Source organism: Penicillium waksmanii, assembly GCF_028829765.1.
Source record: "Penicillium waksmanii strain IBT 27052 chromosome Unknown utg000005l:1.0-5232799.0:1.0-5237142.0, whole genome shotgun sequence".
In the NCBI taxonomy this organism is placed as follows: Eukaryota; Fungi; Ascomycota; class Eurotiomycetes; order Eurotiales; family Aspergillaceae; genus Penicillium; species Penicillium waksmanii.
The window spans coordinates 4,385,252-4,407,865 of NW_026643252.1; the positions used below are offsets into that span (position 1 = coordinate 4,385,252).

At 49.0% G+C, this 22,614-nt stretch overlaps 9 protein-coding genes across 9 annotated transcripts; 5 read left to right on the top strand and 4 right to left on the bottom strand.

The window, feature by feature from the left end:
• Positions 1-463: 463 nt before the first annotated feature.
• On the top strand, positions 464-1,354 carry rhbA (Rheb family small GTPase rhbA; the record flags this gene model as incomplete). The annotated part of the gene is made up of 4 exons (XM_057265743.1): positions 464-518; positions 661-800; positions 885-1,013; positions 1,115-1,354. The coding sequence occupies 4 exons, from the start codon at positions 464-466 to the stop codon at positions 1,352-1,354; spliced, it is 564 nt and encodes a 187-aa protein (XP_057123463.1).
• A 658-nt stretch (positions 1,355-2,012) lies between these two features.
• N7481_006525 (serine--tRNA ligase SES1) lies at positions 2,013-3,700 on the top strand (the record flags this gene model as incomplete). The annotated part of the gene is made up of 5 exons (XM_057265744.1): positions 2,013-2,145; positions 2,201-2,271; positions 2,342-2,503; positions 2,583-3,004; positions 3,067-3,700. The coding sequence occupies 5 exons, from the start codon at positions 2,013-2,015 to the stop codon at positions 3,698-3,700; spliced, it is 1,422 nt and encodes a 473-aa protein (XP_057123464.1).
• A 691-nt stretch (positions 3,701-4,391) lies between these two features.
• Positions 4,392-6,059, top strand: N7481_006526 (D-3-phosphoglycerate dehydrogenase; the record flags this gene model as incomplete). Its single annotated transcript, XM_057265745.1, has 4 exons — positions 4,392-4,687; positions 4,799-5,798; positions 5,870-5,951; positions 6,031-6,059. The coding sequence occupies 4 exons, from the start codon at positions 4,392-4,394 to the stop codon at positions 6,057-6,059; spliced, it is 1,407 nt and encodes a 468-aa protein (XP_057123465.1).
• Positions 6,060-7,144: 1,085 nt separating this feature from the next.
• On the bottom strand, positions 7,145-12,069 carry N7481_006527 (putative MFS monosaccharide transporter; the record flags this gene model as incomplete). Its single annotated transcript, XM_057265746.1, has 9 exons — positions 7,145-7,545; positions 7,616-8,328; positions 8,401-8,594; positions 8,673-8,961; positions 9,066-9,206; positions 9,257-9,635; positions 10,682-11,406; positions 11,497-11,834; positions 11,947-12,069. 9 exons carry the CDS (start codon positions 12,067-12,069, stop codon positions 7,145-7,147), a joined length of 3,303 nt encoding a protein of 1,100 aa, XP_057123466.1.
• Positions 12,070-12,754: 685 nt separating this feature from the next.
• Positions 12,755-16,178, bottom strand: N7481_006528 (uncharacterized protein; the record flags this gene model as incomplete). The annotated part of the gene is made up of 4 exons (XM_057265747.1): positions 12,755-15,822; positions 15,876-15,896; positions 15,970-16,005; positions 16,061-16,178. 4 exons carry the CDS (start codon positions 16,176-16,178, stop codon positions 12,755-12,757), a joined length of 3,243 nt encoding a protein of 1,080 aa, XP_057123467.1.
• A 585-nt stretch (positions 16,179-16,763) lies between these two features.
• On the bottom strand, positions 16,764-17,955 carry N7481_006529 (alpha/beta-hydrolase; the record flags this gene model as incomplete). Its single annotated transcript, XM_057265748.1, has 2 exons — positions 16,764-16,947; positions 17,009-17,955. 2 exons carry the CDS (start codon positions 17,953-17,955, stop codon positions 16,764-16,766), a joined length of 1,131 nt encoding a protein of 376 aa, XP_057123468.1.
• Positions 17,956-18,664: 709 nt separating this feature from the next.
• On the top strand, positions 18,665-19,291 carry N7481_006530 (uncharacterized protein; the record flags this gene model as incomplete). Its single annotated transcript, XM_057265749.1, has 1 exon — positions 18,665-19,291. The coding sequence occupies one exon, from the start codon at positions 18,665-18,667 to the stop codon at positions 19,289-19,291; it is 627 nt and encodes a 208-aa protein (XP_057123469.1).
• A 178-nt stretch (positions 19,292-19,469) lies between these two features.
• N7481_006531 (Serine/threonine-protein kinase bur1) lies at positions 19,470-21,414 on the bottom strand (the record flags this gene model as incomplete). Its single annotated transcript, XM_057265750.1, has 10 exons — positions 19,470-19,878; positions 19,928-20,155; positions 20,212-20,406; positions 20,455-20,573; positions 20,643-20,650; positions 20,724-20,751; positions 20,804-20,958; positions 21,015-21,111; positions 21,173-21,254; positions 21,305-21,414. 10 exons carry the CDS (start codon positions 21,412-21,414, stop codon positions 19,470-19,472), a joined length of 1,431 nt encoding a protein of 476 aa, XP_057123470.1.
• Positions 21,415-21,860: 446 nt separating this feature from the next.
• Positions 21,861-22,316, top strand: N7481_006532 (uncharacterized protein; the record flags this gene model as incomplete). Its single annotated transcript, XM_057265751.1, has 4 exons — positions 21,861-21,933; positions 21,992-22,027; positions 22,093-22,190; positions 22,251-22,316. The coding sequence occupies 4 exons, from the start codon at positions 21,861-21,863 to the stop codon at positions 22,314-22,316; spliced, it is 273 nt and encodes a 90-aa protein (XP_057123471.1).
• Positions 22,317-22,614: the final 298 nt, after the last annotated feature.

Below are 22,614 nucleotides of genomic sequence, written 5' to 3' on the forward strand. Positions count from 1 at the left end.
GTTTTGGTATTTTGGTATTATGGGGACCCCCGGATTTTGCGGAGGCGGATGGCGTTGGGTTGGGGCAAGATCATTTTTTTTCTTGTTTTCTTTTTTTGAATTTACCATGATTGATACCCTTTTTTGTGATGCATACCTATGTTCAATTACCGAAGAATGATATTTGAATTTACGAACAAAGGTACCCCTAGTATGCGGAGTACATCTCCGATACTTGGAATGTACATCTTACTCGTAACCAGGGCTGGACCCGATCGATCGACGAAACTGTTTGCAGCGTTTGCACCCTCCAAGCTCATGCTTTCCCAATCATTTGGAACTTTGCCACCCGTGAGCAACGCTGTGTCCACCTCCTCCAGCGACCTGTCTTCCGGTCTTCAATTCACCGACTTCTCTGCCTCATATTATCCTCCCCCCATAACATCGCCCCCTTGATCCCGCACCCGCAAAACCAACCGACAAGATGCCCGCTGCGCCGAAACAGAGGAAGATCGCAATTGTCGGCAGTCGTTCCGTCGGTATGAACTCCCTTCGTTCAGTCTTAACAAGCCTTTGCTCTGCTTTGCTTTGCTTTGCTTTGCCCTCATTGGCGTGGTGTGGTGTGGTGGTTTGGAGTGCTGTGTTATCTGGCATACTGACGTCGTTTTCGGGTTGGTTTAGGCAAATCCTCCCTCACAGTCCGCTTCGTCGAGCACCACTTCGTCGAAAGCTACTACCCCACAATTGAGAACACATTCAGCCGAATCATCAAATACAATGGGCAGGATTATGCGACTGAGATCGTCGATACCGCCGGACAGGTATGTCCTTACCCTTACTTCCCCTCCCGTGGGGCCCCTGCGTCGGTCTCGTCGCTGACCCATTATGATTATCGTTACGTACAGGATGAGTATAGCATCCTGAACTCGAAGCACTTCATTGGTATTCATGGGTATATTATCGTGTACTCTGTTACCTCGCGGCAGTCATTTGAGATGGTGAAGACAATTCGGGATAAGATTTTGAATCATTTGGTGGGTTTGCATTGCACAATCCCCATCTCCTAGACAGCCAATGTCAATGCTGGACTGGATGGAATGGAATAATGAATGTCGCTGACTCTGACGATTTCCAGGGAGCGGACGAAGTACCCCTAGTGGTCGTCGGTAATAAGAGTGACCTGAAGACAGAGCTGCGACAAGTTTCTCTCGAAGAGGGTCGCCAATTAGCAGAGGAGGTTAAATGTGCTTTCACTGAAGCCAGTGCTTTCCTTGACTTCAATGTTTCCAAGGCCTTTGAGCTGATGATTGGGGAGATTGAGAAGTCTCAGAACCCCGGACAGCCGGCTGGTAACAACAAGTGTGCGGTGATGTGAGAGGTGCTGCCGCAATCGCTTGACTTTATTACTTTTTTCCCGGTACGTTGGATTTGTTATATTCAGGGGAGGATTTGAGATTGGATTCGTTGATCCTGCCCTACGACAATAATATAATTGCCTGTGAGAACATTCCATACTAATATGATTATGTAGGAACTGTGTCCGTAAGTGTATCGAATGCTCCGCTCCGCTCCACTGAACTCCCGAGATCGAGTCGGGTAGCATCGCTCGCACTTTTCTACTTATTGCTCTCTTTCATTCGCTTTTTCTACTCTTCTACTCTTCTTCTTCTTCTTTTTTCTTGGCTTGATGGAACATTGGGATCGGTTGCATGAATCATGAGGTTGTTTTTGTCTGGCTAGGGATTCTGTATTTGGTATCGCAGCGTGCATAGAATAATGAAATAGGCCAAATGGCCCCTTCAATGGTCACCAGGGATCTCCTTTTTTAGACGAACCGATCTCTGTTTCAAATGTTTCAAAATGAAACCACGTCGCTAGTACGAGTACTGTTAGTACTAGTAGTATTGTTTTACTTCCCCGGCGGCTTAAGTAATGCCCCGCCGCGCACTTTTCCATTTTACCCCTCCACAATTGACGTCTCCGGCCTTGACTCACCAGATCAGTTTTTGCACACGAGAAGTTTGGTATTCGCCATGCTCGACCTTAACGATTTCATTACCGAGCGCGGTGGCGATCCTAAGAAGATCAAGGAGAGCCAGCGCCGACGTGGTGCGCCTGAGGAGGTAGTTGACGAAGTCATTGCGCTGTACGAGGAGGCTCGCAAGGGTATGGGCACACTTCATTGACACCTATAACGAGAGTCAGGGCTAACATCAGACAGTTCGCTATGGAGTCACCCAAATCGGATCCCAAATGAACGCCCTTCTTAAGCAGATTGGCATGAAGAAGAAGGTAGACCCGCCCAACCTGTATACCTCTCGTGCCACATCTGCAGCATACTCACTCATATCGCCCCGAATAGAACAAGGAGGATGCCAGCGACCTGATTGCCGAGAAGACAATTATGGACAAGAGTAAGAAGGAGGCCGAGGACAAGGCTATCGCGGTTGAGAACGAGCGCGACCGCAAGATCCGCACCATCGGAAACTACGTCCACGATTCGGTTCCCGTTAGCCAGACTGAGGTAAGAAATTATTGCACTTGCAGATTTGCAGATTGTAAAACATTCAGAACGGCCAAGGCTAACCGCTGGCACGCTCTAGGACGACAACCCAATCGTCAAGACCTGGAAGCCCGAAGACGCAGCCATGGACCGACCCGATTGCCTCTCCCACCACGAAGTCCTAACCCGCCTGGACGGCTACGACCCCGAGCGCGGCGTGAAGATCGTCGGACACCGTGGATACTGTCTGACCGGCTATGGTCTCTTCCTGAACCTGGCTCTGGTCAACTATGGATTGGAGTTCCTGTTCAACAAGGGCTACACGCCCAACCAACCCCCGCAGTTCATGCTCAAGGACCTCATGGCCAAGACTGCCCAGCTGGAGCAGTTCGATGAGGAGTTGTACAAGGTTACCGAGGGTGAGGATAGCTCTACGGATAAGTACCTCATTGCTACCTCGGAGCAACCGCTTTCTGCTCTGCACGACGGCGAGTGGTTGCAGGAGAAGGATCTGCCTATCAAGTAGGTTTCTCCAATACAGCACGAATTGTGAATGAATGATACTAACGCCAACTCCCTTTCAGGTACGCCGGTTACAGCACATGCTACCGCAAGGAAGCCGGTGCGCACGGCAAGGACGCATGGGGTATCTTCCGAGTCCACCAGTTCGAGAAGATCGAACAATTCGTCCTGACCAAGCCCGAAGACTCATGGAAGGCCTTCGACGATATGATGAACACCTCGGAGGAATTCTACAAGTCCCTGGGTCTACCATACCAAGTTGTCTCGATCGTCTCCGGCGCGCTGAACAACGCCGCGGCCAAGAAGTACGATCTGGAAGCGTGGTTCCCCTTCCAGAAGGAATACAAGGAGCTCGTCTCCTGCTCCAACTGCCTGGACTACCAGTCCCGGGCACTGGAGATCCGATTCGGTCAGAAGAAGGCCACGGATCTGAAGAAGACCTACGTGCACGCGCTGAATGCTACTCTCTGCGCCACTGAGCGTACTCTTTGCTGTGTTCTGGAGAACTACCAGAGGGAAGATGGTATTGTGGTTCCTGAGGTTCTGCGCAAGTATATTCCCGGACAGCCGGAGTTCTTGCCTTACACTAAGGAGTTGCCTAAGGATACTACCTCTGCGCGTGTTAAGGCCAAGCAGCAAGCGAAGGCTGGAGCTGCTGATGAGGCGGCTAAGAAGATGAAGGATCTTCAGGTTTAAATCGGAGAGAGAGAGAGAGGATTGCTTTCTAACCATACAATCAAAACGAGCGAACTGTTAAATACCATATAATGCGGAGCTAGGCAGCCGTAAAACAGTGAATTTCACGACAATCCTACTACATCCATATCCATATCCATAACCATAACCATAAACATAAGTATGCTATAACTATAACTATAACACTACTATTAAGTATAAGACTACGTACATCGCCGATCTCGCCCCACTCCGGCTTGCCGAGTTTGGGCGGTGAATTATTGGCGTGCAAATCCCGGAACTTTTGGCAGAAAAAAAGCAAAAAGCAAAAAGCAAAAGCCGAAAAAAAAAGAAATGCCCCGCGATGCCCCTCTCTTTTTTACCCAAAGGTACTCGTGAGTCACAGTTATAGAAGTGACTCAGTGGAAGGGCAAGCGAAAGGATAAATAGTGTGGGAGGGGAATCGAAAGTGACAAATACTTAAATTAAAACAAAAGTCAATTGACTCCAGTCCGCTTGCGTGCTTTTTTTTTCTGATATTTTCTCTCGCCGATTCCGGAGATCTGACAGTTTGGGCTTATCTAATTCAACTGTGATTCATACAAGCCTCGCACTTGGGAGAGAAAGAACATCACATCACATCATTCTCTCCTCTTTTCTCCATTCTCCTCCCCAATCCACCACTCCTGGTTCATACACACACACACACACAATGACCTCCGCTCAAGACATTCGTCCTCGTAAGGACGAACTGGCCGCTCAGGCTCAGTACTTCTCGACCTCCCCCAATGCTTCCTTCCACTCCCCCTCCAGCCACGGCTCAGCACTCACCCGCACAATTCCTCTACCCAATGCGAAGCACCTGAAGCCATTCGCCACTGAGGACATCAAGGTCCTGCTGCTGGAGAATGTCAACCAGACTGGCCGTGACATCCTGTCACAACAGGGATACCAGGTTGAATTCCTCAAGTCTTCGCTGTCTGAGGATCAGCTGATTGAGAAGATCCGGTACGTCCTAGTCTCATGCTCATACAATGCTTCCAGCGCACGCTGGAGGGGAGAGACACAGAGACAGAGAGACCTCTCCAAATGCAAATTCCCATACTAATCCAACTCCAGTGACGTCCACGTCATCGGCATCCGCTCCAAAACCAAGCTCTCCGCCCGCGTCCTCAAAGAAGCCAAAAACCTCATCGTAATCGGCTGCTTCTGCATCGGCACAAACCAAGTCGACCTCCAATATGCCGCCGACCACGGCATCGCAGTCTTCAACTCCCCCTTCAGCAACTCCCGCAGTGTCGCCGAGCTAGTCATTGCCGAAATTATCGTCCTAGCCCGCCAACTCGGCGACCGCTCCAACGAAATGCACGCCGGAACCTGGAACAAAGTCAGCAACGGCTGCTGGGAGATTCGCGGCAAGACGCTCGGAATTATCGGATACGGACACATTGGCGCCCAACTCTCCGTTCTGGCCGAGTCAATGGGTCTATCCGTCATCTTCTACGACGTCGTCAACCTGATGGCGCTGGGTAGTGCCCGCCAAATCGGTACTATGGAAGAATTCCTTTCCGAAGCGGATTTCGTATCCTGCCACGTCCCCGAACTCCCCGAAACAAAGGGCATGATTGGAGCTAAGCAATTCGAACAAATGAAGAAGGGCTCCTATCTCATCAACGCCAGCCGTGGTACAGTCGTCGATATCCCGGCCCTCATTGACGCCATGCGCAGTGGTAAAATCGCCGGTGCCGCATTGGACGTTTATCCCAACGAGCCCGCCGGTAATGGCGATTACTTCAACAGCGAGCTTAACAGCTGGGGCGCTGATCTGCGCTCGTTGAAGAACCTCATTCTGAGCCCCCACATTGGCGGGTCTACTGAGGAGGCGCAGAGTGCTATTGGCGTTGAGGTGGCGCAGGCTCTGACCCGATATGTAAATGAGGGTACTACCCTCGGTGCGGTCAATTTGCCTGAGGTTGCGCTTCGTTCTTTGACGATGGATGAGCCGGATCATGCGCGTGTTATCTATATTCATCAGAATATTCCTGGTGTCCTGCGTAAGGTCAATGAGATTATTGGCGATCACAATGTTGATAAGCAGATGACTGATAGCAGAGGTGATGTGAGTATCCTTAACTTTCTCCGAGCGAAATCTCCCTCCCCAAAAGAAATCTCTAACGCAAGTTATTATAGGTCGCCTACCTGATGGCTGATATCAGCAACGTCAACACAACCCAAATTAAGGACCTATACACCAGCCTCGAGAGCCTTCCTTGTAAGTTAACCCTTTCCCTTCCATTCCACCCTGGGATGGGACACCTCAGTTCTGTACATATACTAATAATCACAAACAGCCCGCATCCAAACCCGCATCTTGTACTAGATATTCAAGTTTTTTTCATTCGAGCCGCAATGCTCATTTCATCTCTTTTCTTTGTTCATGCTTTGTTCATGCTCTGCTGTAATCAACTACACTAAACACGTTGGAACCGAACCCATTGATATGAAAATATTGAATGGGGCTTTTTCCATTTTTAACGAAGTCCCGCACAGGATAGGATCACTTTCAACGAGGTCCTGAAATAAAATCAAAAATGAAAAGCACATTTTTTTTTAAAGAATCAAAAAGAGTTCTGAGAATTGGTTTTACATAATGTGTATCTTATTCTATTTTTCTCTTTCGCGGAAGTAGAACAGATATAAATGTAGGCATATACATAGTTATTACCGGTTACAGTCACGGTTGTCATTGAAGATGGTTCATTGTATATTCCGGAAGTCCGAGTCATAGTATACAAAGTCCTGGAGAGGATCTATTTACATGTCAACCTGAAAATTTAAATATCCAAGTCCCATCTATAAATAGAAAATAACAGATGAACCGACTCACCGTATTTCTAGACGGAAACTTCAACCAGCAACCGTGACCTTGAAGCATACAGCTCAACCGAAGCCAGTATAAACAACTTGAAGCAGTAAGGGAAAAAAGAAAACACCGCATTTCAGGACAGACAAGTAGAGACTCGGGGGTTTGATAAATAGACAGACGAGGACCCCAGAATAAGAATGAAATAGAATAGAAAAGAGTACAATGCCAAGCACAGAGTTGAACAATTGGATATACAGCGTTCGCAAGATAAAAATCATACAGATAGATGAATCAAAACCTTCAAGTTGAAGGCACCACTCCATTCCATTCCATTCGGTCCAAGGAGGGAAGGGAAACGGAAACGGAAACGGAACGGGCAGCGAATGCAAAATAAGAAAGCCGAAAAGCAGACTAGAGCAGAGCAGACAGGAAGGGTGTGGGTACTTTCCTAGTGTGGATCCAATGATGAGCAGGCAGACATAGGTATATCAGATATGACGACGGAAGTAAAGGAGAAATGAAATGAAAAGAACAGCAATGTTCGTTGAATGGTTCGTCCACGTCCACGTCAACGCTCACAATAATGTTCATGTTCATGTTCATCGACCATCCCCATCCTCCGCTTGCCCTAATTGTCTATACTGACTCTGACTAGCACTACTCCCACTCCTCGACCGCTTAACCATCTTCGAAATCCAGCCTCCAAAGCCTTCACCCCGACCCACGCCCGGTGAACTAGCCTTGTTATTACTAGGTCCGGGCCCAGGCCCATCGAATGACGGAGGATCAATATCAAGACCAGGAATCGCGCTCTCCGCACCAAATTGGCCATACGGTCTTCGAATATCGAGAGATGGGACTGGTGATCCGGCGCCTGCGCCTAGGAGTGAGCCTCGCTCGCCTTCCGTTGCGGGCGTGGGCATGGCGGTTGTTGCGTCGCCGAATAGGACGTCCATGTCTTCTAGGCGGACGCCGCTTGTTTCGGGGTATAAGAAGTACACTTTTTTGTGGAGTCAGCAAAAGAAAAAGCAAAGCAAAAGCCGGATTGCGGTTATGGGGAATTTTCTTACCGAGTACGAAACTGCAAGCGCAGAAAAAAGCATGAACTAAATAGAGGCGCCATTTAATAGCGCCCTGAAGAACGGGGGTGACTTCTCCAACAAGCCAATTAAAGGCCCAATTACTGGCCGTACTCAGACTAGCACCCTTGGCACGAATGCTGAGAGGCAGAATCTCCGGAGGGTAAAGCCAGGGAATTGGGCCCCAGGAAGCGCCAAAGGCAGCATTGTAGATCATGACGAATATGACAGTCAGAACAGGCGTGGCGTCAATATTGAGGTAGATGAAGTATGAGATGCTGGAGAGCGAGAGGACCATTGCCACTGCGCCGCAGAGTAGGATAGGTCGGCGACCCCAATTGTCAACTAGGTACCATGGCGGGATCGTGGAAAGGAGATAGGAAATGCCGTTGATGCCGGTCATCAGGATTGCTGAACGGCCAGTCCAGCCGGCGGACTCGAAGACGAGCGGGGCGTAGTAGGATATCACGTTTATTCCGTTCAATTGGGCCATTGCTTGCGCGGACATGGCGATTAAGACTCGTTTCCAGTAGCGGCGGAACATGTCGGAGTAGGAGCGCTCGCCTTCTTGTCGTTGGATCAGGACGTTCATTTTGATTTCTCGGTATTCTTGGCGTGCTTTGTCGCTGTGGATGTCTCCCCCGCCGTATAAATTTGCAATGACTACCATGCCTTCCTCGTCGTGATCGAAATCTAAGAGCCATCTGAAAGGAATCAGCAAGGTGAACGAAACACCACGGATAGTACTTTGGCAGTTCCGATGAACTTCAACTTACCGAGGGGATTCGCAAATGACCAAACTTCCAAAACCAAGTAGTGCGCCCATAACGCACTGAACAAGAAGCGGGAGACGCCATGAATAATCATTATCGATAAAACTACAGCCGTAGTCTACCCAAACACTAGTCGCATATCCAGCAATGTTACCCGTGAATTCAATGCAGGCCAATTGGCCACGATTATGCGGAGGCTAAGCGAACACGAATGAAGTCAGTATACAGGCACAATCGCCGTCACGATGGGATGGAACGGATTCTTCACTCCATACCGAAATTTCAGACTGGTAGACCGGCACGATGGTCGACAGGGCACCAACGCCCAAACCAGCGATAATTCTTCCCACCATCATCATAGCCATGCCCGTCGCAGCACTCTGAATGGCGCCACCGACAAAGAATACCATCGAGCCGTAGAGGATGGTCCTCCTCCGGCCGATCAAATCCCCAACGCGCCCCACTAACAGGGAAGATATAAAGGCTCCGATCTCGAGGATGGCGACCGCGGTTCCGATGGTGGCTGGGGAGGGCTGATCGAAGTAATCTCGGAAGTGCTCCCCTCTGCATTACATTACAGTTAGTATTTCGGTATACACGGAGCGGTCGGGTCGCGTTGGAGTAGAGTAGGCTGGGGTATGCGCGTAGGGAGGGGACAAAATACGGACGTGATGATTCCACTCATAACACCTTGATCATAGCCGAATAGACTGCGGGGGTAGTCAGCACTGGTGAGCACAAAAGCAGAGAGGATGCGGATCAGTGGTACATACAAGACGCCAAGGGATACGAAGACACTGGTGAAGTAGCTACAAGCTGGTCAGTTTATGCAACACCGAGACCGAGGTCGAACACTCACAGTAACGGCTTCCCGACCAGGCCATGGATTGAGGCAGCTCGCCCGTTGCGGGGAGACATGATGGCGGCGAGAACCCGTTCAATACGGGAGATTTGTCGAGGTGGGGGATTCGGAATGGGGATCTTTTCAAGGTTGAAGTGGGAGGTGGAGTGGGGATGTTGATGTTGATCGTCGTCAAGCTGTGAATGTGAGGGAAAGTGGACCCGCTTCGGTTGGTTCCGACCACGATGACCCCAAACCAGAAGCTCACGATCCACGGACTTGCGAGGATCTAGCGGATCCTCGTGAGCAAGTTGCTCGGCGAGATCGCCGGTATCTGACCAGACGGAGAGATCGGATGATGAACGACGGCTTCCTTTTTCACTGGCGGATTCTGCTTCTAATGCGGTAATGGAGGGGGAATGAGGGAGAGAGCGGAGGGGAATGGCGGGGGATATTGGAGAAGGAATGTTGGCGGTATTGCAGGGCTAAAACCCTCTGATGATCGAGAACCTCTATCCGTAAATCTGATCCTTTCCTCCTAAGCCGATCTCACCGAGGCAGGGGATAGAAACCCAAAAAAAAGGTTGCCTTGCCACGACCTCCCTCTCTGGGGTAAGCTCAAGTTCCAACTCGGGAGCGCCACGCAGGCGGCAGGGTCACCACAAGGGAAAGGGGCCCTAGAGAGAGTCACACAGCACGATCGACGTAGTATGACGGAGTGGAGTTCTGGTTGGATGTGATGACAGGGCTAAAGTGGATGGTCAGGTGGACATGGACGAGCGGAGCAAATAGGGGCGGAGGTGATGAGTTGGAGGGACCAAGATGAGAAGTGGGTGCGTAATGTACAGAGAAAGGGTGTATTTGACAAGGTCCAGGTATATACGAGGAGAAGGAGGAAGAGAAGAAGAAGTAGAAGAAGAAGACGAAGGAAAGAAGTTGAATTCATGAGGCAGCCGCAGGGGAAATACGGGGGGACTGTTTTAGCCACACTGTCAGATCCGGCGATCCACAAGGGGAATTGTGGGGATATCCACTTGGGACCAGCTACGAACGTAGACTCTGGAGATTATAATTACCTACTCTGTACTCTGTATACTATGTTGTCGAAATGGGCGGTATTACTACCCTTACTTCATAGAACAGGCGGTGCAATACTATAGTAAACTATACTATAGTCCTGCGCCCCAGGGCCACATAACTAACTAATCCATTCCAGCAATATCTATAGGGTATCTTCAATGCAAACCACTAGGTACAAATCCTCTATCCAAACAATACATAGCAAACATCCCCCCCCCCTCAGTTCAAGAGAATATCATACCCATCACTCCGAATATGCACCGCATCATCCAAACTCGCATACCGCCTCCTCACCAATTCAAAAATAATCAACCCGGCACTCGTACTAGGAACCTGCCGAATCGCCGTAAGAAAAAAACCCACGGAAAAGCCACACCCGCCATCCACCCGCACGTGCAGCCTTCCGCGCACACCGTTTATGCGTCTCCTGATACGCGTGGTAATAGAGCCGCATCATCTGCCGCCGGGACGGGTCCAGACTAGCCTGATGATCCAAATACTCCAATCGGCCCAGATGCAGGTCCTGAATTACCCCGAGCGGGTGCTGAATGACCTGCTGTGCGACTGAGGCCGTCACGCCGGCTAGTAAGAGGAATCCCGGTTCCAGTGCGTAGTGCGGTTTGATCACGGGGACACCCCGGTCACTGGCAGATCGGGATTCGGAAAAGGGTATACTTTCGATGTGTTCCGGGTGCAGGGCTCCGTAGTACCATGTCACGAATGAGTAGTAGGATTGTGACTTGACGTATTCGAATGTGGAGAAAAACACCGCGTAACCGAATGAGTCTCGTAAGAATGAGAGGCTCCATCCTGCGAATATTCCTCCAAGCCCGATTTGCTTGAGCTTGTGGTGGCCGTAGTGCCACATGCTTCGGTATTGGCCTTCCAGGAGATCACTGGTTTGCATTCGGACTTGGAGTGCGTCTAGAGGCGCGGCTACGATCGATTGAATGGTGCCGGCTGTGAATCCGGCGGCAAAGGTTGAGGAAGGCGGGGCTGGAGGCCAAACGCGTTTGGCGCCTTGTCGGACGGGTTCATGGAGGGATCCTAGGACTTGGAGATAGGATGTGTAGAGGACGGCACCGACACTATTGACTCGGGCAAAGTATTAGAATTTGGCTCCCTGGAACAAACAGAAAGAAACACCACTACTTCCTGCTGTAAGACTTTTTACTCACCCTGCATTCGCCATAAGAGGAGGCAAAACTTGATTGGGAATAAACTGCCACCCATACGTTTTAACCGCATGAATCAACAACCCAGGCGTCGTCGTATGAATCGACCATTTACCATCCGCAACCCGCGGATTCACAGCCCGCGCAAGCGCCATATAATCCACTCTCGCCCGAAAGAAAGCCTTTATCGGAGCTCGGAAGTAAAAGGCGACAAACTGGGCGCTGAGGGCGCGAACACCGGCCGCAGAGGCACCGGTAGCGGCATCGTTGCGCGGTTTTCGTGGTTGTTTGCGAGGTATTGATATCAAGTCATCTCCGAGGATGGGGGAATAGTTCTGGCCCTATAAAGAGAGAAATAGAATTAGTAACCATATTATATTTCTTGGGCATTTTAAGCCGTCCCCGACGTGGAGCGAAGGGCGGAGGGCGGAGATCAAGCTGAGCGGAACTTACTCTGCGTTTCCCGTCGATGGTGGTAGTGCTGGGATCAGAGTCAACAGCTTTATTAGTATCCAGCCATGAGCCCGTGCTGTGCGAGTCCGCAACTTGGGGGTTCTGCCCGTGCGGAAGGACCATTTGCTTCCTCGTCGAGAGACGGAGTCGAAAAGCGAAGCCGAAGTCCCGACCCAATCGGGATTATATACGGTCACGTGAACCAGGCAGCCTGACATTTAGTGAGAGAAGACAGGGCTTTATGGAAGACTATTTAGTTTGGGATATACTATTATACGAGAGGAATCTAGTTATATAATTTTGGTTACTATATAGGTAGTAAGAGCTACATATAGGATAAGTAAGTTAAGTATAGTAAGTGTACTAGGAGTCTAGGCTGTATAAGCACTTCTAGGATTATACTAAAGAGATACTGAATCTGACTGCTAAATAGCACGTGATTCAAGTCGATGCTGATTGGCTCTGTAGCTTAGGGGTAAAGCGTCCGCCTCCTAAAATTGCCTTTTGGGGAAATGATTGGCAAGCGGGAGATCAGGCGTTCGATCCGCCTCAGAGTCGCTTTTTGGCTGAGTCGTTTTTTGGATCTTGATCCTTTCAGCGGATTATTTTGAAAATGCCGTAGTTGACGGGATTCTGCCTAGGAATAGGGGTGCCGCACCGCCGAAAATCAAGATTGCATGAGTTTGTAGGATTGAGAAACTATCTTCTGAGCTCAAAGGAAGTAGATATAGTGGTGTGGACTGGCTAAGCCTGTGCTATGGGAGGCTCTGGGCTTTGTCCTCAGTAGATTGTTTAAAGTTTCCAATCCCTAGAATCTAGATACACCAGCATTTTCCAATATCTTTGCCTCTTCTTCAAGTCCGTTCTCCAAAGCGAGATGTAGAGCTAGAGAATATCTCTCTTTGTTTGCAGTGACATTGGAGTCGGCTTCCAATAGGATCTTCATTATATCAGGTCTTCTGGAATGACAGGCAACTTCCAGCGGAGTGGTCTTAAAACCAACGTGAGCATGAACATTGGCTCCAGCCTCGATGAGGATCTTCACGGTATCAGGACTCCCACGCGCAACAGCAGCATGTAGCGCACTTCCATACATACCTCCATGGGCATTGACATTGACAGTCTCATCAGCGTTAAGTATCATCGTCACAATTTCAGCATTCCCACGAGAGGCGGCAGCCTGGAGAGCTGTCCCATATCTGCCTCCCTTCAGCCTGACATTAGCTTTGGCGTCTATTAGACACTTCACGATAGCGATGTTCCCTTTGTATGCCCCAGCCTGTAGAGCAGTTTCGTACTCTCCGCCCCTTTGGTTGACATCGGCACCAAATTGCAGTAGGAGCTTCACCAAATCAAGCTTACCCATCGATGCAGCATTTTGTAGAGCCGGATCTTTATCTTTCCCACCTGCGTTAACATCGGCACCGGCTTCCAGCAGTATCTTCAAAACTTCAATACGCCCCCAAACTGCGGCAGCCTGGAGAGCTGACCCATATTCGCCTCCCTTCAAATTGACGTTGGCGCCAGCGTCTACTAAGCACTCAACAGTTATGTCACTCCCCGTAGATGCGGCGGCTTGTAGAGCGGTCTCATATTTACCGCCCCGTTGATTTACATCGGCACCAAACTGTAGTAGGAGCTCCACGGTCTCAATCTCTCGTGCCCGTGCAGCCGCCTGTAGCGCAGTGCCGTATTTACCTCCACATAAGTTAATCTTGGCACCAGCATCCAAAAGAATTCTCACAAGGTCAGGACCCGCGCAAAATGCAGCAGCCTGGAGAGCTGTGTTGAATTTACCCCCCTTTGCATTGACGTTGGCTTTAGCCTGTAATAAGGTCTTCACAACATCGGCGCTCCCTGAGGATGCAGCAGCCTGGAGAGCAGAGCCATATTTACCTCCCTGGAAATTGACGTTGGCACCGGTAGCTTTGAGTAGCCAGACCATGTCCCGCTGGTGCTTGTAAGAGGCTTCTTGCAATGCAATGTCAATCTCACTGGCAATTTCAATCTCACTGGCTGCTTTGGAATCCTTCATTTCGTCCAAAAGCCATCGAGCGATCTCCAAGTTGTCATACCGTAAGGCCAAAATCAGTGGTGTTTCGTCACGATTGTTCTTTGCCATACAGCTGAAGTCCCTCAATTTCAATGATCTAGCCAGTTCCATATGGCCGTGTTGAGCTGCGATATGAAGGAGAGTGCTGCCATGAGAATCCGTCTCTGCAGCACTTTCTGCCCTCGAAGTGAGAAGAACTTCTATTATATCATTCATGTTGACGGCGGCTGCTATGTGGATGAGCTTTGAATCCTTTGGGGGACATTTGGAAGTATCAATCGTGTAATAAATCCTGAACCAGAGGTCAAATATGCGTTCGAGCTCTCGCAAGTCATCCTCTAGATTGTTGGTACGCAAACTCTGGGCTTTTCCAGCATGGACAAAAAGATAGGTGACTGCGTAGTGGATAAATGGTCGACCTTGAAGGACTTCCTCTTTCTCTTCTTTCATCCACAGTTGTTCTGCCCTGTCATCTTCAAACTCGCGTACTTCCAATCCTTTTAACAGCTCAATGGTGAGATAGTCCAAGCATGATCGATAGAGTGTTGCCTGGCATTCAAGAATGATCGTATCGTCTTTGGCAAATAAGGGTCTGCCTCTGACACGAGCAGCCAGCCAAGGCAGTCCCTTTTCACCCAAAAAGTCGTTAACAGATTGATGAATGACCTGTACAATCTGTCGGTTGTCTTCAACTGATACGATCTCAGCTAGGCCGCCAGAAAGAGCTTTGATCTTCAAGTCAAAATCTTCTGCTTTGAGGGCATATTCCAAGCCAGTGTATCCCTTTCTGGCATGTGTCGCCCGTGCGTTAGAAACTGTCAGGGCGTACCGAATTTCGAGCAGAGTCAGAGGTCGTTCGGCTAGATACACCCACTGAAAAAGTAGAAAGGACTGAGCCCAATTCCAATCCGCTATGACATGGTCCAAAATGTATTGATATGTGTCATTCATGTCTTCTCGCGGGGTTGGAACTTCTTTCAGCCAGTCGAAAACGACTTCAGGCGAGTCTCCCTCTGCAAGCTTTTGCTGAACGAATGGCAAAATGATACAGGCCCATTGGAACATATTGCCGGCTTGTTCGATCAATTTATCCGCCAGCTGCTGGCCACGGATTTCTGGGCTCGTAGATAGATGGTCCTGCAAGTAATTGGTGATATCTCCATGATTGTAATTTTCGACTGTGATCTCCACAGCAGGCCGAGTGCTCGGAACTGGATAGTGCCGACATGAGATGCAAATTTTGAGCTTGAGCTTTTCTTTCTCCGCGTTTGCATTCAGTTCATGAAAGTAAGTTGCCAACTCTAAAGCTGATGTGGCTCCAGCCTCGTCCAACGCATCGACAAAGATAACCACCTGCTGCACGGAAGCCGAAGCAAGAACAGCTTTCTGGAATGCTTCTTCCAGTTGCGATTGGGACAATTCCCCTCCATATCCAGGCCCCCCATCAAGCCCAACACTCTGCCTATAGACCTCGCGAACAATTCTGCGTATACTCTCATCACGGTTAAATAGATGGTAAAGCAGGGATCTGAACATTCCAAGCTGTGTGTGTTGTAAATCTTTGCCCCTGGCATAGAAGAAAAAGTTGAGGTAAATGCCATGACTCTCTGGACGTAAATAGTTGAGCTGCTCGTGCAAAAAGGCCATCAACGTAGATTTCCCAGTGCCTGGTTTGCCCTTGATCCATAGTAGACCGGAAGTATTTGACATCCATGAGCGGTATTTCTCCAAACCAAGTACCCACTGACATGTGTCTTTATGTCTTCTTCTAATGTTTGCGTGTCGACTACTCATTCCTTCGAAAGCCAATGAGTTGAGGATCCCTATAATTTTGATGAGAACTAATATGCGAAACCACGACCAGGGTGAGACGTACTGAAGTCCAATTCCTCCAAGCCTATCACAAGTTAGCGCTCGATTAACAAGATGGGGAATTATTGCAGTGTATTATCTGCTCGAGGGAATCCCACCTTCCCTTTGCTGAAGTTGGGGGAAATATTGATTGACTGTTTTTTGTTAATAGTTCCATACTATTTTATGCTCCAATAAAGTAATATTTACCGATATTATATTGTGTTCCGTCACCAGTGTTGTTGTTCTGAGAGCCAGGGCCAGTATTGGAAAATAGTGACCCATCACCTTCATTGGAGACAAGTAGACGACTTTCGAGTTGAGTCATTTGGTTCCGAAATACGCACTGTCTACCCTTTTGTTTAACTCAAGGTACTATCATTGATAAGGTTGAATATGAGTGTGAGGTGGATAGTGAATGAAGTTGCGACGATGCGGGGTGAAATTATTTTAGTCCAGGGCGAGTGAGACTACCAGAGATGCGAGAAATGGGTTGAGCTGACTATGGTGAATAAGTGAGTTCATCCTACTAGGGTGTTACAGTTAGCGCCTCATTTGTGATGGTAGTATTCTTGGTGTATAAGTCCCCCCCACTTTTGCAAACAATGTACATACTACTACTCCGTACTAGTTTTACTAACCCCTCCTGTTTTAGCCTTGCCGATCCTCATTTGATCCTGCTACTCCGTACTCTAGATATCAATGAGAAACATAAAGATTAACCACTAAGAAGGCCTATTCAAACTATTGAATGACTTGGGTGATTTGCCTAACTAACCCGCGATAAAGAGGATTAGTTGAAGGCATCGATTAGCGCAGCGCTACTGATTAGAGATACAAAAATGGCAGTGAGTATATCAATCGTATAACTAGTAAAATTCAAGAGCTGGTTGTTTCTAATAGGCAAACGTAGCTAGGACAGCGAGAGGTCGTTGATCGTGCCGTTAAACTGATACCCAGAGCCACTGTTATTATTCTGAGTACCAGGGCCTGAGTTGACGTTTGTTGTTCCCTCTCCAGAATTTTTAAACATGGTTTTGGATATATCTTCTTCTGGCAAAGACGAAGACTTCGAGGTTGGAGACAGACTCGTAGTACTGCATTCGATAGTTAGAAATCATGCTGACTCCGGGTGATATAACTCCTTTTGCACCATACCTCAGTTGTGAACTCCATCTCTGAAGCTCCCCCAGCAATCTTTTGAACCCAGTTGCTTGAGAAGATTCAAATTTCACCATTTCACTGTGATTTGCATGAATACTGATTGAGTTATATCCATACAGAACTGCCGACTCTTTGGGTACCACCTTTCCAAATGCAGGCAAAGGAAGCTCTTCGAAAAAACAAGTCACTTCAAAACCTCGACCGCCTTCTCGCAACTCCCGTACCATGTCCAGAAATTCAATCCGGAGAGATTCAAGAAGTTGATTCTTGGTTTCCAGGACATCAAGCAATGATTTGTTGCTAGACTTGACAAATCCCAAAGCCGTGGCGGGTATATCCATCCAACTAGCCATCCAAGACCCATCATGGGGCGTGCCCATGAAAATGACACCTTTTGTCGAATTGAATATGTCCTGGAGGTGGGATTCAGGATTATTTCGAGATAAAAGAAGTGCCTTTTTGCACACCAGGCCGCCGAGGCTATGAGCCACGAATATTATAGGTCTTGATGTGGCGTTGCAAGACGCCCTATCAGTCGTCAGGTCATGCAAAAGGTTTGTAGCATGGTCGATTACTCGGTTATTTGAAGCGACAGATTTTCGCAATGCATATGCGTCATACCCGTATGTTAAAATTCGGGCTTTGCTGATAAAGGCCGGCAGCAATGTTTTCGTCCAAGGCTCCTCCTGCCCATTTGGCGTCCATGTCTTCCGTCGGTCTCCAGTCAACCCGTGAAGAAAGCAGATATCAAGTTCCGCCTGGGGACAGTCATATAAAATCTCAACCCCATCTGGGAATGTTGATTCAGATGATTTATCTTGCGCCACTACCGTGGCGGTTCCTGGTTGCATTGACGAATCGGGTGAAATCTGGCAATTTTCGACCGCATCAGTCGGAGAGCGTCGGTTTATCCTCTTCGTAAAAGACTTGAATCTCTGCATCATATAAATCGTGACATGTCAAATCAAGTTGGCGGGATTTCAGCTCAACAAGTATCTGGAAGCGGGGATCTTGGAGTCCCCGGAAGACGAAATTCGGTCGACCAACGATACTCATAGCCTGCACAGCCATGGAGTATGTGTTTCAAGATATGCAATTGAATCACAGCGCTAATTCCGGCTTCAGTTGGGGGCGAAATCGCAGCATCAGTGCTTCTCCTTCCAGCGCTAAAATCACACTGACTCAAACAGTATGCAACTTAAATCAAGACCCATATATCATCATTGGGCTATATTTATTGCCAGTGCTGAGAATACAGCTGTCGTGGAGGGGGTATGATAAATTCTGACAATTTTGGACAGAGAGAAAGAGGGGGTTGTTAGGTTGAATTGAAATGGGGATGATTGAGATAGTAGTACTTTTGACGACAGGGGTTCTTGGTTTTGCCTAGTTTCTAAAATGCTGGCAGTTTTAGATCGGCGTCTAAATCTCGCTCAAGTGTGCTAATTAAACCAAATACCATGCTGAGGATCTACAAAATCCCCGTGCATCCAGGACTTACGCATCGAACTGGTGTCTTACTTGCCTGTGCTATATTTTCAAAAAGTACACAATTGAGCATCCAGCTACATTACTTTTCATTGCAAATTGAACCTCTGTACCGGGGCTATCCTGCACATAATACGCACTACCATTATACTTGCCGACGCCATGTCGTCACCCAATCGCACTCAAATAAGAAACTCTCTCAGTGATGCAATACACACACTTTCAAAGACTGAAGAGACTCATGAAAATCCCACCAAGAATCTCCCTCCTGTCTTCAGCAACACAGCCGCTCATATACCACTAGTCCAAGCTGTTTTTGCATCATGCAAGAATCACGTTAAAAATTGGTCTGCTCAGGATGAAGAATCTACCGATGAAGTGGGCCGAATCTTAGTACAGTGCAATAAGAAAGTGACGAGACTGGACGATATCTTCCAGGGTGTCATTGACAGCTCTGATGCGGTGCAGCAGTATCCAAGGGTTGCGCAAGGCATCGGATTGGAGATTCTGATGAGAGACATCCTTCAAAATGCGATTGAACTGACAAGGAGTCCACTCTTTGCGAAAGACAACGAGATTAGCTCGCAAATTGAAGAACTGGGGGAAGCATTGCGACAGGTCAATATGATACCTTCCTCGTTGCCAAAGGTTTCTCATGAATTCCACAATTCAGGGTCTGGTTCTATGCATGTGAACACTGGGAGTGGGTCTCAGAGTAACAATACGGGCAAAGGGTTTCAATTCAATGGACCAGTCAACGGACTGAACATTGCGAGAAATGGGGTTTGATGGGGGTTTGATGGGATATTCAAGAATTAAGCAAATCTTTCGTGGTGGTAGAATAGCAAGTGCTACTTTATCTAGTAACAGAATTCTAAAAATTCCAGGTATTATTTTGGCTACATAGAAAGACCAAGACCGGCTAGAATCATGTAGAAGTACATCGTTATGGGCACGCTGCCCTGTATCATATTTGGCCATGGGGCCGATCATCGACTCGAGTCCCGAAAATTGGGACTTCTACTTCTCCGCCGTGGCGGCTCCCGGCGATAATCACGCCGATTGCCGCCATACTCGCTACCATCTCGCGGACGATCCGCGGGATTTCCATAGCTCGGTACATAGGAGTCGTGATTACTGGTTGGGTATCTTGCGCCAGGACGATCTCCTTGTCCTTGGTTGTTGAATCGGTCCCGGTCCCGTTCACGCCGCTGATCGTCCCGTCCACCTCCTTCATAGGGTCGATTAGAGGAAGTGGGAGGGCGCGGCGGAAGGCCGTTCGTTCTTTGTGAGTGTGGGAATGGGCCGCGTCGGTATTGGCCCGGTCCTCCGGGTGCATTGGGCCTTCCTCGGGCTGCACCCGGGATCCGGGGGTTCTGTGAATTTGGTCGAGAGCCAGAGCTGGCCCAGCCTCCATTGGAGGACGTATCGGCAGAGCCAACGGGAGGTGCTGGAGGTCCCGGGGCGCGTTGTTCTCTGAACTTTTTGCGATCGAGTTCGTGTGAGTCGGCGAATGTGGGGATTTCGCCGGGATGTAAGGGTAGAGGGGGTGTAGTAAAGTAAGGATGTTTGAGAGCGTCGATGGCGTTAATTCGTTTTCTCCAGTCAAGCTTGAGAAGCTCGCCGAGCAACGAAACGGCAACGGGGTTAAGTCTGATAGAAATTAGAGAAGTGCATCTCATCGGAAGTGAAAGGGAACATCAACATACTCTTTGAAGGACTCGGCGAGGTTTCCGCGTTTGTTGCCGAAGTTTTTCACGCCCTCGCAGCCCGGTAGGTCGCGCCAGCCGGGCATATTTTCATCATTGGGAGTTCCCACCAGGCTGAAAATCAGCTGGGCCTGGTTGAGATCGCTGCTTCCGGAGAGGATCGGCTTTCCTTTGAACATCTCACCGAAGACACAACTATTCTGATCAGCAACAGAATATACAGAACGGGGTCGAATTGCTTACCCAACTCCCCACAGGTCGATGGCAGTTGTGTACCGCCGCAGCGAGAGCAGCAGTTCTGGAGGTCGGTACCATCTTGTGACAACTAGTGCAGTGTATTCTCTCTTCGCCTCCCCGCCGCCCTTTCCAGGTAGCGGAGGGGGGCTCATCATATGGCCGAGCCAATCCAAAATCGGCTATTTGAAGTATACCCCCGTTGCTAATGAGTAAATTGGCAGCTATTCATGCCATATTAGCCAAAGTCGCGGGTGTCAATTTGGATAATTACACACCTTTCATATCTCGGTGCAGGATGTTGTTCTACAAAGAGGTCAGAGATGAATATTCCAAAGAAGAGGTCGGGGAATCATACCGCGTGCAGATATCGTAGACCCTCAAGCAGCTGCATCAGGTAGCATTTGATCTGGGGCTCTGTGAACTGAACAGCTGGGTTCTCCAAAAGTCCAGCGAGATCGTGTTCCAGGTACGGCATAACCATGTACATGCTGGGCTTTTTGCGTCCCTCGCCTAAAAGAGTGTCAAAAGAGCTTCGGTCAAGCCATAACGCAAGTAATGATGCTCACCCTTGCTCCGTTCAACAGCCATTTCATTGAGTTGCAGGATATTCTTGTGGGATAAAGCTTTCAACAGCTTGATCTCTCGAATCGCAGTGATGGGAAACTTGAAACGGGAGTGGAAGTGGTTAGTCTTCAAACGAATCTTCAGATGAATGGAAACTCACGCCTTCCTTCTCGTGATGCATGAGGATCTTCTTGAGCGCGACGAGCGAATTGTCCTTCTTAGCCCGTGCCTTGTAAACCTCGCTGAACAATCGGTAAGCTAATGTGAAGTCAAAATGACTGCAGATACCTACCCAAAGGTTCCTTCTCCAAGCTTGCCGAGGAATTCAAAGTCACGGATGCTGCCACAACCAGGGAATCGCGGGTGGCCATTGCTGGCCCTCTCCAGCGATCCGGCGGCCATTTTGTTGGCTCTGTCCGCGTCCGTAACGTCGAGGGTAGGGTATCACGGCTCGCTGCTCGGTGTAGGAGTTCAGTCCAAGTATTTCCTTTTTCGAGTGTTATCGATGGACATTCAAGGTATCCGATACGCGAAATGTAAGGCGGCGGTTTGCGTCGGAGGAATTCGGTCTCAGGTTCCGCGTGAGAGTCAAGTATTGAGGTCGGGATACTGAGGAAGGAAGGAAGGATCAAAGTAAGAGTCACGGGTCAAGAGGAACTTGAAGAGGAAAGAAGTACAGCATGCGGCGGGATTTCGCATCGCCGATACCGTCCTATGGTTATGAGGGAGCTGAGCTAGGCGGAGACCACTCAACGGCCGGTTTGAGGGGGGGGGGCTGGGAACTCTCGTAGTGAATGGAAATCAAACACGGGTGCAATTATCTTTGATACAAAGAGAGATCAGTGAAAATGCCCAAGACGCCCTCGAGTTGGCGTGCGACTGGCAAGGGCCGCAACTCGAAAAAGCGGCGTGCCGTCACCGGTCACGTGGCAGAACCTCTGAACTTCAACCCGCCGTCCTCCTCCGATTCCGACGACAGCATCTGCCTCTCGTGAAGCAAGCATCGCCACCGACAGTGAGTGTTACTTCATTCAAGCCCTTGGATATTCGACACAAACTCACTAATGCAATTGAACTCAGTCATGGCTGGCAAATCCTCCCACCCCATTCACATCCACCCGGTCCGACCGCTGTATCGTTTCACTGCCACGGCATTGGGCGCCAGCATGTGGTTCTTCGTACGACTCACTGTTCCTTCTCCGACCCGGAATTCTGCTAACCCGATCTCACTTCTCTAGCTGATGTACCGCGCGAAGAAGGACGGCGCTGTCCTCATGGGCTGGAAGCACCCTTGGGATCACTAGATGACTCTCGTCAAGACTGTGTACCCAACCCTGAAATTTGACCGACGGCCCCAACGCAATTGAACTCAAATCAACCGCGGAGCCACCGGAGTGCTTCATACCACCTGTTTTTTTTATCGTTTGAGAGAAATCCTTCGCCATTAGCGGGGTATAGGACCGAGTCCGGGAAGTTGAAATGTATTATACCATTTCTAGATGAACAATGCGATCGTATCAGAGCGCAAACCCGAAAAAACCCTTCTATATTCTCGTTTTTTTGTACAGAGGTCTATTTTAGATCTAGATAAATACAAGGCTG